The sequence below is a fragment of the Sciurus carolinensis genome, chromosome 6 (genome assembly GCF_902686445.1).
Source record: "Sciurus carolinensis chromosome 6, mSciCar1.2, whole genome shotgun sequence".
Classification (NCBI taxonomy): Eukaryota; Metazoa; Chordata; class Mammalia; order Rodentia; family Sciuridae; genus Sciurus; species Sciurus carolinensis.
The window spans coordinates 161,819,848-161,835,666 of record NC_062218.1 but is presented as its reverse complement, the minus strand read 5'-3'; the positions used below and the strand labels follow the sequence as shown (position 1 = coordinate 161,835,666).

At 58.5% G+C, this 15,819-nt stretch overlaps 1 protein-coding gene across 1 annotated transcript; it reads right to left on the bottom strand.

Moving 5' to 3' along the window:
* Positions 1–2,770: 2,770 nt before the first annotated feature.
* Sh3bp5l (SH3 binding domain protein 5 like) lies at positions 2,771–15,268 on the bottom strand. The gene is given in 8 exon segments (XM_047556074.1): positions 2,771–4,131; positions 4,133–4,555; positions 4,926–5,099; positions 6,165–6,326; positions 8,324–8,452; positions 8,588–8,650; positions 14,097–14,695; positions 15,139–15,268. Coding segments are annotated over 7 exon segments (1,182 nt in total). The 5' UTR covers positions 14,283–14,695; positions 15,139–15,268; the 3' UTR covers positions 2,771–4,086.
* Positions 15,269–15,819: the final 551 nt, after the last annotated feature.

The window sequence follows — 15,819 nt, the reverse complement described above, 5'->3', positions numbered from 1 at the left end:
ACAGGAAGGCAGAGCCCCAGAGGAACCCGTGACTCAGGCACACAGCCATTGTGCACATCAGCCAGCCAAAGACAAGCCTTCCTGGACAGCAAGCTCAGTGCTTCCAACGCCTGGGCTCACTCATCAACAGAAGTTCCCGAGGTCTGGAATGAGGGTGACCACGTATCAGTGTCACCTGAGCCAGCCCTGGGCTATACCTGCTCAAACACCTACCGAATCTGACCGTCCCAATTTGGACCCTGCACTGCAGTCACTGCACCTGAAGGAAACATCCGTGCAACATCAAGCTCACGCCACAGTCATGGGGATCTGGGTGGGGCCAGCTGAGAACTAGGGCCCCAGAAAGGGCTGGGCTTCAAGCACAGGCAGAAGCTGGGCAGGCGGAAGCGTCCCCCCAGCAGGAGCAAGTCAGCGGGCAACGTCTGGTGAAAAGTGCAGCGTCCCAGGCCCCAGCACGCAGCACGGTGAGAAGAGGCCCTGGCCAGAGGCGCTCAGGGCATCCGACGAGCGAGAAGAGGGAGTCAGGGGACCCAAGACAGGCAGGGGCTTCCTGCTACCACCTTGCTGCAGTCCAAGTCCAAGGGGCAGGTTCAGAGCTGGGGACACAGGCCCCCTTTCCAGGCCTTCACTGTAGCCCCATCACCTGCTTCCTGTGCACACCCGCATTCCTTGTCTGGACACCTCCCCCAGCGTCAGTCTGTGGTGTTCCCATCGCAGTGCTTTGCATGCTGAAATAGCCTGGTAAATACTTCTTGATAAACTGCACACATCCTTCTGTTGGCTCCCACCCCCCAGGGCACCCCCCAGAGTGGTGCAGCCTGGGGCTTAGGAAGGGGAGGGCAGCACACGAGGGAGGACCAGGAGGTGAGCCCTGAGCACACTGTGCACCAGCAGCTCCCAAATGCCCTGTCTCAAAGGACAAGCACCCGGAGACGCTGTCTGCTCTCACACACAGCTGGCGACTCCGAGGACACCTGGAGATGCAGGCGGCCTGAGGACAGAGGGCTCTCCACACTGTGCCCACTCCCCCTGAGTCTCCCAGGCCCCTCTGCAGTGGGCATGAGGAAGACCTCGGGGCTGCAGGACACACTGAGCCCCACCCCCTGCGCCAAGAACTCACTGGGCTCCTTCCTTCAGGTAGCTGCTGCCCCCTGCCAACAGCATGGGACAGTGACATCTGAGAAGCCACCTCCCCTGGTGAGATCAAGCCACCAGACAGCAGGTCAGGTTTGCGGGCTCATCAGTGAGGCAGGTGCGACTGTTTTATAAGGAGCCTCCTTGTCCAGCAACAGACAGGACAAGGCTTCCTTGGCGTAGGCCTCGGGGGCCAGAGAAGCCCAGGTGGAAACAGCTGGACACACTGCGGACGGCTGCTGCGCAGGCCCACATTGTCCCATTGGATGGGTGACAAATCAGAGTGAGGACCTGGGGCAGGCACCAGACACGAAGGTCAGGTCCTGCCTCCGGCCTCCGGCCCAGCTTGGGGAGGCACACAAAGCAAAAGTCCTCTGCTGATGTGAGGTCCAAGGTCTGCACCAGCCCCTCAGTGGGAGGACGCGGGAGAGGGGACGAGGCACCATAAACGGGCGTGCGCGCCCACACGAGACACACCAGGTGAGCACTGCCGTCAGCGTGGGAGGGAGACCACCGGCTTGGCTTGCCCCTTCCACCAGAAACTCTGCCCCACGGCCTCCCTCCACCCTCGTCTGCTCTGGCATAAGATCCTGCAGGGAGAAAACGCAGGGCACGGCCGGTCCTTCCCTGGGCTCCTTCCACCAGGAGCCCTACAGGACCCCTGCCAGGGATCACTTAGTGCCATCTCAGAAAACCCAGCCTGAGAATGACACTGTATACCAAAGCTTGCTGAGAGGAGGTTTCCTCCCCACAGGAGGGATGCTACGAACAATGACGAGAATGCTTACATACTTCACCCTGGAAACCCTTCCACTGCTTATCAAGACATCGTGTTGTACACCTCTAATAGGTACGATTTTTTGTAAAAAGCCCCTTGGGCTGAGGTACAGCCCCATGTTAGAGCACTTGCTAGCATGAGCAAGGCCCCGGGTTCCATCGCCAGCACCACCGAACATAATACCAAGTCCGCTCACCCAGCCATGCACTGCCAGTAATGAAGGTAATAGTTCAGCACCCAACTGCAGGCCAGCCAAGGGGGTCCCCAAGGGCCGGCAGTCCCCACCAAGGGGCACGCCATGACTTCTCAGACACTGGCTCCCAGCGACTCATGCCCCCAGTGCCGCCAGGACCACAGCTCTGCTGTCCCTCCAGTTCCTGGCCTTCACCTGCCCCTTCCTGGTGCCATCCCCACCCCCTGCAGAGATCTGCTTCCCCTGGCCACCTGCCTCTACCCAGGTCTGCAAGTGGGCACGCACCGCTGGCTACAGCTGGTCCAGCCTTTTGCTCTTGGCCTCTGAGGCTGCTCAGTTCACATCCCTCCTGGAACTGAGCATGCTCTACATACTTCACGGGACAAGAACCCGCGTCCATTTGAAATCATTTAGTGGACACCCAATTTGACAGCGCCAGCACCCGTTCCTTCATACCTGCCACCCAGCAGCACGCTCCTCCTGGTTCCAACAGTGCCCACTACACCCTCCCTGCACCACGCCCTCCCTGCGGGCCCCTCCCTGCAGCCTGGTTGGCTCCACCTGGCCCTCCATGCACCTCCCTGGCCACGCCACCCAGGCAGCTGCCCTCCACGCTCGCCCCCTTCCCCTCCTTCCTCCAACAGGAACAGTAAACGTTACTGTTACAGAAACTATTTTATTTAAATAAAACCAAGGCGGCCCCTTTCCCACACGCACGCCAACACATGCACTCACGCACACCGAGTCTCCCCTGCCCTCCCCGCCATGGCCAGCTCAAACCTCGAGGTTCTCATCGTTGCGCACCTGTGTCCCCTGCTTCTCCTCCCTGCCAGTGGCCACCTCAAACCCCGAGGTTCTCATCGTGACCTTCCTCCTCCAACCTGAGCACAGGAGATGCCTGCAGACCCAGGCGGCCCACTCCCTGCTCGAGTGCTGGTGGCAGCGCCCAGGCTGGTAGACGCCCCGTCCTCGTGGGGCAAGACAGCAGGACCAGCTCTCCCGACACCCAGGTCTGGTGTGGCTTCCCGACACACCTGAGCAGCCACCGCTGGAGCTGCTCCCGGGGGACCCTCACCCAGGGGACTCCTCTCCACGCACGGCAGGCAAGGCTTTACCGGCCAGCCTAAGCACGCCCCAGGGGCCTGGAGCAGGTACTTCTGGTGTGGGCAGAGCAAGGGAGAGCGATTGAGCACCAGTTCCCCAAGGCCCCACAGGAGGGCTGAGATCCAGTTCAGCTGCGCCCGCCCAGAAACACTGGCCCAGCTCCACGGCAAGAGGGAGGGAAGGGGACCACATCAGCTTCCCACGTGGACCCCCGGGGACCCACTAGCACCTGGGCAAGGGTGAGGACTCCGCCCAGCCGGAGAGACACCACAGGGACAGAGCCAGTCCAGAGTGACAGTCCCCATGCTGATGGGGTCGGGCTCCCCGACACGGGCCTCTGGCAAGTTCTGCTACAGGGCACACGTAAGAGCAGCTCAGCTCACAAAGGGGCACACTGAGGAGGGCGCTGTCGCCAGAGGCACGCGGTCACCGGTCGCAGGCAGGCTAGGGCAGAAGGGCGGGGCACGTGGCCGTCAGGGCTCAGCAGCATAGCCAGGGCACCCTGGGAACTGCTTTGGGGTGCAGCAGCAGAGGGCTGCCCCCCTGGTTAGGGTACTCATGTTCTCTGAAGAGCTTCCCGGGTGTTCTAGACCAAGTTCCCTGAGGGGAAATGCTGGAGGGGGAAGGAGGGAAGTCAGAAAGTGGAAAGTCAAGGGCATGTGGCCAGTGAGGGGTCGGCAGGGGGCAGGGCAGGAGTGCAGAGGGCAGACCTTCTGAAGGGGTCCTGCAGGCTGCCTCCCGAGGCCAGGAGGGAGGCTGAGGCAGCAGGGCAGGCAGCGAGCTGACAGCTGGCCTCCTGGCAGGACACGTCAGGAAGGTGCCCACGGGGCCCGACGAGCCCACCGTGGGAGAAAGGCCCGAAGCCCTGGCCGGGGCGCTACAGGCTGACGCTGCGCTGGTGGCGGCCCCCCCGGGCCCCCCCCGTCACTGCCCCGGCGGCCCCCGCTCCGGGGCCCCAGCTCCTGGCCGTCCAGGCTGGCATGGTCCGAGAGGCCCCGCAGATGCTCCACGGAGTCGCACTTCTGCAGGTCCGAGGCCACGGTGCGCAGGCTCAGCAGGCTCAGCGTGTCTGTGTCGGCGCCAGGTCCAGGCCCGAGGCCGCCAGCCTCCTCCAGCCCCCCGCCTTCAGCCCCCTCGATGCCACTGTCCCCATCCTCCAGGCTCTCGGGCCCAGCCTCGGCCCCCACAGGGGAGGAGCGCCGTGGCCCCGGCGGGTGGGCGGGCAGGCCCCTGCGCCGAGCGTGAATCTGCTCGCTGATCTGCTCCAGGTTGCGCAGGGCGACTGAGTAGCGGGTCTTGGCCTGAGCCACCTGCTGCTCCAGTTCCGTCACCTTGGCCTTATGCTCCTGCAGAGAGCAAGACAGGTGGGCATGGGTCACCGCCAGCCCCACAGCACTGTGCCGGAGACCATGGCCTCCCACCCTGGAGGCCCTGGGTACCGGCAGACCTGCTGTCCTTCCTGGCAGTCCAGCCCTGACCCTGCCCCACTCCTCTTCTGCAGCTGTCCCGGCTCAGTCCCCACCAGCTGCCCTCTGGTCCTCTTTCCCGTCGGGGCTTCCACCAATTCTTTTTCCCACTTGCCTCCATTCCTCAACTGGTTTCTGTGCCAGATAAGCCCATCACCACCCCTCTCCTGCAGATCACCTGGCAACGCTGCCTCACCCTTGACCCGCCCTCACTTTCCGCGCAGCCCCTCCCTCACTCCGGTTCAGCTACCTCCAGGATCTGGCTGAACTGGGCCTTGAGCTCAAAGTAGGGGCGGCTCTTGCCGATGGCGCGACGGAGGGTCTTCTGCAGGGCCTGCACGCGAGCCTCAGCCTGCTGGCACAGCCGCGTCACTCGCTGGTGCTCCCGCTCGCCTCGAAGCCGCTCCTCCTCTGCCTCGTTCACCTGGCCGGCGTGAGGCGGGGACACACGTCACTGAGCTGGAGCACATGCTTGGGTCCCTGGCACATGCCCAAGCTGAAGGGAAGCTGCACAGGAACTGTAGAGCCTGGGACCCACAGGAGAACGCGGGTCCACAGGCCTGGAGAGAGCACCTTGTCTTTCTGCACTTGCTGCCTGATCTCCTGGTCTTCAAGGACCAGGTCTCACGCACGTGTCTCTGCGGCCAGCCACTTCTTCCCATTGTCCTGTCTGTTGTCACCTGCGCTACCTGCCATCCAGCTTTGCTGACATCAAGAAAGGCGCTAACGCCATCTCTGCAATGTCTGTGGGCACACGGCAGCCACAGTTGTGTCAAGGGGCTGGGGACGGGAGGAGTCCCTGTGGGGAGCCACAGCTATGCACAGGGTTCTCCAGGCTTCACCCAAAGTGCACACGATTGGAAGCTACAGGGGGGGCAGGGAGCAGGTGGGGGCGCTGGTCACCTTGTCCAGCAGGTCTGTCGGGCCCTAGTCCAGGCAGACACGGACAGGCTCCATCTTAAGGCGCCCACCCTTACTGTCCCACAGTGCACGTTTCAATGGTCCCTTCCCACAATGCCCTGCGCTGGCATCTGTGCGAGCTCCACAGAAGCTAGCGCCCACTGCACTAAGAGAACCTGAGAACTGCCACGCCAGGAGCTGACGCTTGCCCTACACACGTTGAAGGCACAGAATGAGCCCCTCCCATCCCCAGGTTACTTCCAGAAGCTTGGAAATGACACATGAATCATACTGCAAAAGTCAAGGCGTATGGCAGAAAAGGGAACACGTGCTGCCAACGGAAGACAGGCACCACAGAGCTGAGCCTCACGAGACGAGAACGCTGTGCGCCCCCAGGGTGAGCCTCGGGTTCAGCGACCACAGCTGAAGAGCACACAGCGGCACTGAGTCAGAGGGAAGGGGACACGGGGAGCCCGGGAGAACAGAGGCTGCAGTGGTGGAGGGAGAGGAGGATGAGGAGGTGAGAGGACAAAGGGGCAGCAAGAGGAGGCCTGGAACCTGCAGGGACCTGCTGGCGCCACCTGCTTACCTTGCAGGTGGCATGGTTGAGCATCTCCTGCCACGTGGGGTCCAGTCGGTTCTTGTCAGCCATGACACCCTGCTCGGCCACAAACACCATCTCCCGGGCGGCGTTGTGCATGCTCACAGCCCGCTCGTACCGCAGCGCTGCCTTCTGGGTCTCCTGCTGGGCCTAGCGAGAGAGGCCATCAGGATGGGGTGCCCCCACCAGGACCCTCCCCAGGTTTCAGGGTGAAAGACGGAGGAAGACCAACTTCAATGTCAGCTGCATTTCCCAAACTACACGAAGCTGAAAGCCTGCGAAGTGGCTTCTAGAGAGTCCACCATAAGGAAATGGAAGAGGAAAAGCAGATGCAGAAGTAGACATTCAAAGGAAGGACACTAGCCGGGCGTGGTCACACACCTCTAATCCCAATGACTTGGGAGGCTTAGGCAGAAGCATCCCAAGTTCCAGGCCAGCCTGGGCAACTGAGGGAGACCCTGCCTCAAAAATTAAATAAGGGCTGGGGAGATAGTTCAGTTGGTAGAGTGCTTGCCTCCCATGCACAAGGCCCTGGGTTCAATCCTCAGCATAAATAAATAAATAATGAATTAATAAATAATGAATAATTTACTTAAACAGAATGGCTGCGGATGAAGCTCAGTGGTAGAGAGCTTGCCTAGGATGTGTGAGGTCCTGGGTTTGATCCCCAGTACCTTCAGGCAACATCCACAGGTGTTTATGACATAATATAAATGAATGTCATATAGAGACTTGGGCCCCATCCCCAAGATATCTCACTATGTACATGCAAATACTCCAAAATCTGAACAAACCTGAATACTTCTGGTCCTAAGCATTTCAGATAAAAAACATTCAACCTATACTAACCACACAAAAAACTGGAAACAATTTAACCTAAGTTCTCAGAGAAAACTGACTAAATAACTAAAACCAGAAAATGTTCCTCAGTTTTTAAAGCTGGATGTGCGGCTCAGTGGTAGAGCGTTTGCCTAGCTAAGAAAAATAAGGGAATGAAAATAACGCAAACCGTGAAATTGCACTTTGGCAGACTGTACGCCAGACTGACGACAAAGCGAGCAGGTGGTCACCTGTGCCACACTACCGTGCCCCTTGTTTTCTATACTTCACGATGACCTGGCATCTTAGGTACCTTGCTGGTCGAGAAGGCACTGCTCCTCCCCAGGCTAGAAAAATGCCTAGACGTAGCCAACTTCCCTGTGTGACGTCCTTCACGGGCACACAGGTCAACCCAAAGCCCAGACCCTACTATCCTTTACCAAACTCCTACTTAAGCCAATACTTCCCCTGCCCGTCACCGCAGGGCCAGCTACAAGACAACGAGACCACCCTCAGAGCCCAGAGCCTGCCAGAATTATTCAAACCACCCAATCTGAAATTCACTCAAACTTGCCTGCCTGGCAGCGCCCACTGCTGCCCACAAAACCCACCAGGGCAGCTCTGGGCTTTGCTGCCTCCTTCACTTCTGCCTCCTGAACAACCCTGGTGCTCCCCCGTGTGGCCCTGTGTGGCATGGCATGTCCCGAGGAATGAATTCTTTCAAGGCAGCTGTCCCCTTGCCTAGTACCTTACCACATGGATTAAAACAAATCTGAGTATAAAAAGCATGGAGAATTTGAGGAGATTCTGGATTTTTTTTTGTTTCTATGACAGTCTTCCAATGATAGATCCACATTATTTGTGGAAAGAAGAAAGATGGATTGAGGTAAGGGGGAGAGTCAAGCAAAGATACAGAAAAAAGAGCCAAAGAGAAGAGGAGAGAGAGGAAATGGAAGAGATGAAGACAGCAGAATGTTGGTGCTATCAAATGCACCTAAAGCCAGAGCCCTTCCACACACAGGCCCTTGGCAGCAGGTGGCAGCTGGAGGATAGCTCCGGGGGAGAGCAGGAGCCAGGCCCCAGGTTCCACCACAGCTATGCAGAGCATAAAAATAAAACAAACATCCACAAGGCTGAAGCCCTTCTGGAGCAGACCACTCACACCTGCCCCCACTGCCCAGGTCTTGGCCTACAGTGGCAAAGGCGCCTCCTTGGCCCAGAGCTGACCTGGAGTGGAGCCAGACTGTCCCGGGCTCTACCCTCAGTCGCTGCTGTCTCACACTCCACGCAGACGGGAGAAGCCGGGGCCGGGCTCCACGCAGCCCTACCTCCTTAGCCAGCCGCCGAGCCTCATAGTAGGGCCGAGCCTTCTCGATACAGCTTCCCAGGTGGGAGCCCTGTGTGTTGAGCTTCCTTGCCGACTCCTGCAGGATCCTGCGATAGGTGGTCCTGGCCTCCTGGCAAGGGACAGGGTGGGGGCAGAGCATGTGCCTGGGTCCCAGGCCCCTTCCTCCACACCCATTCCTCTCACTGTCTCAATCTGGGGACGGGGACAACCTGAGACCAGCCCAAGGATGCGAGGAGAGACTCACATCCAGCTGCAGCTCCACCTGGTTGATCTCCTCACTGGCCTGGTTCAGATGCTCCAGCTCCTCCTGCACAGAGAGGGTGCTGAGTTAGAGCAGGGGAAGACAGCGAGCCCCACTGACCGGGAAAGGCAGGCCAGATGCCTGGGAGGGGGAAAGAAATGGAGGTGGGATGGTCTCAGCATGTCCCCGTCAGACACCTACTATGCACCACCTCATGTGGCCCTCGCAGCTCCACCTGTTGGCCTAGTAAACCCCAGGCTGAGAGGAGGAAATCCAGCTTCAGACTGACGTGTCCCACAGGGTGGGGGGGAGCGCTCTCCATCACACGCTTCACGTCTCCTCAGCTGACGCTCCACGTCTCCTCCAAAGAGGCCAAGCCCCCGGCCAGCACAGCTCTAGTGCATACCCGCCACGTCTTGGTGTCATGCAACCAGGAATTTAGATAGTGGAGGCTTCTGGCAGTTTGTGCCACTGTGTGAGGGATGGGCATGGATGCCCACTGGGCAGCAGGGTCACTTACCTGGGCAGCAGAAAGGCAGGGCAGGATACCTCCCCAGCCAGGGACACAAAGGGTGACTGACACCCCAGAGTTGGCAGGTAGGAGAACCAGAGATGCAGGGCCCCAGGGAAAGGGAAAACAGGTCTCCTAGTGGCAAAGGGAGCCCCTCAGAGCCTGATGCCACTCGGTTTGTGGGTCGGGATGGCAGGTCAAACTGGAGAAGCAGGTGGACACAAGTAAAGGCTTCTGCAGGGTCCCAGCAGACAGACCTCTAGGACATGGCACCGCAAGTGTGGTGTGGTAGAGAGGTGATCGGGAACGGGGCAGGGTCCCGGAGGCCCCCTGGCCTGCTTGGGCAATGGGTGACAGGACCCCAGGTGCCAGTGCAGCTCTTGTGGCAGAGGGAGACTCTCAGAAGTCACCGGACAAGCTGGTGTGCCGCAGGGACCCAGGCTGAAGCAGGCAGCCCTGGAACCACTCCACGGCCTTCAGTGAAGTGGCAGAGAGCCAGGGGTGCTAACTGCTGGAGAAAATGCCCAGAATCCCGAGGGCGCTGAAGCTGGTCTCACCAGTGTCTGCTGCCGCCCCAGGAGACCTCTCACCAGCGCCACCGCCACCACTTCCTGTAGATACGGCTGTGCCCTGCTCCCCTCACCTACTCAGCCCTCAGCAGGGGGACTGGGCTGGCACGCAAGACCTCTCGTTAGCCCCTTTACTCCTAGGCTCCCCTCCCCACTGTGACCCTGAGAAGATTCAAGTCAGCAAGTGAGAGCACAGAAGCCAGTCAGACATACCAAGCAGAGTAAGAGGAAGGGTATGAAGGTGGAAACCCACAAGGGGCTGCGAACAAGGGTACAAAACTGTGCACACCTACAAGAGCGCAGACCCTGCCTCCCGAGCCCCACGCTGTGGCTGTTTCTTGGACAGAGCCTTCCGCTGTCAAGAGAAGCATAAAGTGAGCTGCATTGGAGCTTTTGAGCAGCCACGTTTTTTAAAAGTATAAAAAAACAGGTAAAACTGTAAAGGACACACTATATTTAACCCAATACATCTAAAATGTTATTTCAACGTGCACTCAATCTAAAATATTAACCACTTTTTCTTTAAATTTTAAATGGTCTTCAGAATCCACAGGCCTTGAACCCTGAGGGCACATATCAACTTAAGACAGTGGCATGTGGCTCTTGTATTTGACAGTACAAGTCCAAAAGCTGGTGCACACGGGGAAGTGAATTACAACCCACTGTCAGAACAAGCCACGTGGGACAGGCAGGCAACAGGCTGAGGATGCCAGCGGATGCCTGGGCACAGCGTCTGCACCCGGCTGAGCTCTGAGTTACAGAGCGCCTTCCTGACAGGGACTCCCCAGCAGCTGATGGGATCTCCCCAAAGGGCCCCAGAAAAGGGGTGAGGAAAGGCCCTTCCCAGTGGGCCAGCTGCCTACGCTCAAGTTGGCCACCAGCAGGTCCCTGCTGTCTCTCAGAGAAATGGGCCAGTTCTTCCACAGCTGTGGCTGTGATGCTCCTCCTAGATCACCCACACAGGGAACAGATGAGGCAGGGGAGGCCTGACAGAACTGGGGCTGAGCTCCCTGTCCTGACACTGTGGTCACCCTCTGGGACTGAGGCGGTCCTTGCATGCACAACTCAGAAAAGACAGGACTGCTGTCCACTACTGAGCAGGACAGGCCTCAGGAATGCAGTGAGCATTGATTCCAAGGGAGAGGAGGAGGTCAAGCTCACCCTGCAGTGTCCATCTGAGCAAACCAAGATCCAGGATCAGCTCCCCACCTGATCCCAGGACCCCGAGTGTTCCCAGTTCCCAGAATCTGGCAAAACAATGAGAGGAGGATGGAAAAATGACAAGAGCTCTTGCGACTGGCCAGTGGCAGGAGCAGACACTACTTCTCTGCATGGGAACTAGCACCTCAGCAGCACCTCCAACAATCAAAAACACACCACCTGCTGAGGAGCTCTGCCCTGTGGGGCCCAGCAGGACAGGAGGGGCCAGGACAGCAGAGTAGCCAGCAGAGGGAGAAAAGCGGGCTCAAACACGCAAGGCTGAGCAGGAAGCCACTGAGCACCTCCGGCGCCACGCTGGCCCGGCGGCAACACTCGGCCTGCTCCAGCAGCAAGTCCCGGCACTCAGCTAAGATGGAACGCAGGGAGGACAGTCTGAGTCAGCATGCCTCGTCCATCAGCCAGCAGAGCCAGAAGGGAGGGTGACCTTCCTGGGTCACACTGCTGCACTCTCAGGAAGTCAGCCACTGAGTCAAAAGCATAAGGCTCTCAGGACACAGATGCTCCTGCCCCACCCAGTGCAGGCCATCAAAAACACTCAAGGAGACGGTCAGCAAGCAGGACCAGGGATGGCTCTCCCCAGCTAAACCAACACTTCCAGATGAGGACACGGTTGCAGAATCACCCTGAGGAGTCTGGGGGAGTGAAAGAAGAGTGCGCCCATCACAGAGGAGATGGAGGAAAAACAGGGGAGACCCAGGCCCACCTACTACCACCCTTCTCTCCCCTTCCTTCCCCTGCGACCCTCTCTCTGGAAGCTGGAGGACTTGGAGAATTCCACTGAGGTCTCAACATGGGGACACAGCCAGTGACCTTTCCTGAGGGAGAAAACACATCTCAGGTAGCTGCCAACTGGCCTCCTTCCACCCTCCAGCCCGGTCCTGCAGACAACGGGCATGTGTGGCCAAAAGGCCCCAGTCCATTCGAGAGCCTCAGCCATTTCTGGGAACTTAAGAAAATAACAAAACTGGCCCTTGCCTTTGGGATATCCCTGTCCCAGTGGACTCCGCCCTGGCTGTGCATTAGAGTCACTTTTTATCCCACCCAAGAGAATCCAAATGGCTGGCAAGTCAGGGAAGGGTGATTTTAAAGCTCCCTAGTGGGTTTTGATGGATCTGTGGGTGGAGCCCCATGCAACATAACGAGAATCCAGAAAAATGGACAGTCATTTAAAAGCACCAAAACACATGAGCAGGCGATGTGGTCTGGTCACTGTCAACACTAAAATGAACCTCAAAGGCACATGCCCCAAACTCCTCCATGTCCAGAAGAGGAGCCCAAACACAGAAGGGCCAAGTGCCAAGGCCTGCTCCAGGAAGGGTGTCCCTCACACAGGAGCTTCCACGGGGCACGAAGATGCCCAGTCCCTGCAGAGGCTGGCACGCTGGCCTGCCACACCTATGGCCTCAAATGCACGATGCTGCGGGGCCTTTCCTCCCCAGGCAGCCTACAAGCTCCAGTGTGCCCAGCAGCTCAGCCAGGGCCGCGGGCTGCTCTAGTCGCCCCCTGCAGGCCTCCTTGGGATACTCCACCCTCGCAGAGCTGCCGGTGACGCGGGAAGTGCTCTGTGCCTGCACCTCAGCACAGCGCTGTCAGGAGGATCACTTGACTTTATTCAATTTTAATGGATACTATTTACATAGTCCCAGGTCGCTGAGGTCACCTTTTCAGACAATGTAATGCAAGTGTGGCTCTTCATTCTATGGCCTTTGCCTATGTGTAGACTGGGAAAATGCACAGAAGCAGGAGAGCAGAAAAATCACCGTGGATTCTCTTCTGAGAGGCCCTCTCTGGAGCAGAAGGAAGAATGTCTGAAGGAGGGACGCACGGTCCTTCTCAAGAACATAGAGAGCTCTGTCCCAAAGTACCAGATGTGAACTTTCACCAAAAACCAGACAAAAGAATGTGTGAAAGAAAGGAATTGCACACCTGTGTTAGAACACAGCCCACAAGAGTACTGCAAGCCAGCCAGATCAAGCTCGCACCTCCCAGAGGAAGAACCTGAGGCTCAGCGAGCTCAGTCAGCTTTCCTAAAAACCACGGATCACACGAGAGCCCAACACCACTAGTACAACTTACTTCCTTAATGGAAAACAAATCGGTAGAATTAGAAAGAAAAATCAAGCTGTTTTCAATGCAGTGCTTATGAGGTACAAAAGAAATAAATTACTGACTCACGCCAGAAATGAACGGCTCACCTCGGCCCCATTATAAACATGAACACCGTCCAAGAAGCGCCACCCCACACACACATATCCTGGGAACTCAGACCACAGTGGCCACAAGGATGCCAGGACCAGCTTTGATTTCTTGGCAACTCACTGGAGTGATCCAATAAAGGTCTGCTGACAAAGAAGCCCAGGAATTCAAGCCTGGGACACTCCTGTTCACCTACAAAAGGGTGAGTCACTATCTGATACCAGAACTTTGGAGAAGCAACCTGACCAAATGGCAAGCTTGGGTCCCAAACACAAGAAAAATTACGGTTGTCACTGTCCAAGCAGCTCACAGAAAGACCTTCACAGCCAACACCCTGACATTACAACCCAGCATCAGAACCCAGGTCAAGGAGCTCCTCCACAGGAGGCCAGTCTTCCTCACCAACTGCATGACCTACCAGCTGAACTGTAAATACCCCAAGGCAATAAACTGCTCTTCCATTCCTCTGGTGACCCACCATCCTGAGAGCCAGCACCGTGTTACTATAGACTGACCATGACTGATGGAGATCCCTGAAGGCAGAAGATTCCCTTCTAGGGAATTAAGCCCAATCCCAATGCCTCCTTCCCAACACTGGAAAGGCCTCACAGTTTCGAGAAGGGAGTGTTTATGGGCAGCTCTGCTGCAAAGGCAGGAAGTGGGAAAGGATCCCCTCACTCACTAGGGGCTCCTCTGCTCACTTAGAAGCACAGAGTTCTACTCTCCATTGACCTCAAGTGCACCTTGGCTTCCTTGGTCAACCTGACCCTGGACTTCCTTCAGGGAAGCTTTCAGCAACACGGTCTGGCATTCAGGGCCTTCCCCGCGCTTCCCCCCCACACACGCACACCTCCTGGCACGTGCCACACTAAATTACAATGCTGTGCTGGCAAACTTGTTTTATTTCCTGCCCCAGGACACTGGGAAGAGATGTCTAAGCTCTTGTTCTTCCGACGATTCTTCACAAGGGCTGGCGTCTGGCTGCCCTTTCTCTCCCAGTACTTGGTCCTCTCACCTGTATTCTAGGATCCAGTTCTTCCTCCTCTCTTGGGGACAATTTGGACTCATTGTTGTTGCTTCCACCGCCTCCTCCAGGCTCCTCCGCCACTGGGCTCCTAGGAATTTCATCCTCTACAACCTCTGGCCGCAGCTCCCCTTGTGGGGTCTCCCGCCCCCCTGGTACCGGTCTGAACTCAGCCATGCTGACCTGGAGAGGGCAGAGCCCTATGCACAAGAGAGGACTGACATGCTGGGACCAGGGCCCCAGTCTGAGGGTTCCTGGGCTCTGGATGGCAAAGAGAAGGGTTTCTCTTCTCAAAAGGCTGATAAAGTGGGCACAGGAAGAACCTCGAACTCAGAGGCTGAAGTCCCTAGAACTAAAACCCCGTCTGTGCAAAGGTTCTTCTCTCCCCTCCACCGGGAGTCCACCAAGTAGAAACTGGAGCAACAGCTCCAAGGCAGGGGGCAAAGGGGGCCTGGATCCTGGGCCGAGGCCTGCGAAGAGGAGCACCATTCGGGAGGGTGGAGGAAGGCGCCTCCAGGCTGTGGTGGCAGCTGGAGAGAGGAGAGAAGGCCAGGCCGGAGCAGAGGCTTCGGGATGAGGTCTCTGGGGAGCTTCAGGAGAAACAAAGGCCAAGTGTATGGCCATGTCAGCATCAGGGCCTCGGCCACCAGCCCCTGCCCACCCCTCAGCCTCCCAGTGACTGCGTTCTCGTCTCTCCACGCTCTTGCATCCCGACCGGACCCCAGTCTCAACTTCCCTCCTCAGCACTCAAGACCTGAGGTCCGACTCTGCCTCGGTCCCAGCACCCCGGCCCAGCCCTCCCCACCCAGCGCCCTCCGGCTTCCCTCCGAGCCCCCACCCGCTCCCCCGCCGCCCCGCCCACCCCCAGCGGTGCAATTCACTCTGTAACCCCCAGCCTCGCCCCACTCCTCTCCCCGACCCCGCGGAGCATGAGCCTCCCGTCTCCAGCCCTGCACCCTTCCGCAACCCCGAGGACATGCCCCAGGCATCTCCATATCCAGGCGCAAACGCTGCCCTCACCGCACAGCCTTACCTCAGTTTACCTCCCCCGGCGCGGAGCTCCCAGGCAGCAAACAACCTTCCCCCTCCCTCCCCGCAACAAGCCGGTCCAACCAAAACGACGGGGCCTGGCGGAAGCGGAAGTGCGCCAGCAGGTAACCACGCCCTCCCTCCCGTTCTGTCCCGCCCGCCCGGCCGAGCGCGGATTCCGCGGCCTTCGGTTCCGTACAGCATGGTGCCCCCGACGTTCGGCCTCGCCTCCCGGCTTCCAGCTCGCTTTCTGCCAAGGCTCAGTGGAAGCCAGACGTGAGCGTGTCGTTCTTAGGGAAACTAGACGGGCGATGGAAACCCGGGTTCCCTCGCGAATAGAAAAACGCTAGAAACAGGAGACTCGACCGTGGCCGCAGAGCGAGCGCTGCCATCTTGCTTTACGGCTTTTGGACGACAACCCTGGGAAGTCACTTCCGGCCCCGCCCGGAAGGGCGGGCGCGACGCCGAAAGTGGGTTCGGGAGCTTCCGGCCGAGACAGTAGGAGCCGCCGGGCCTGGGGGCTGCGGCTGACGAGGAAACTCTTTTCTGGGCGTGATTTTTCTTTCTGCAGGGGCGTCAGCGGGACCGTGAGCAACGGCTGGGGCGGGCGGCGGCACGGTGTGTCGGGGCTCGGCGGTGGCACGGCAGGCGCCCGCGTCCCTACGGATCGTCCCTGGGCCGGCGA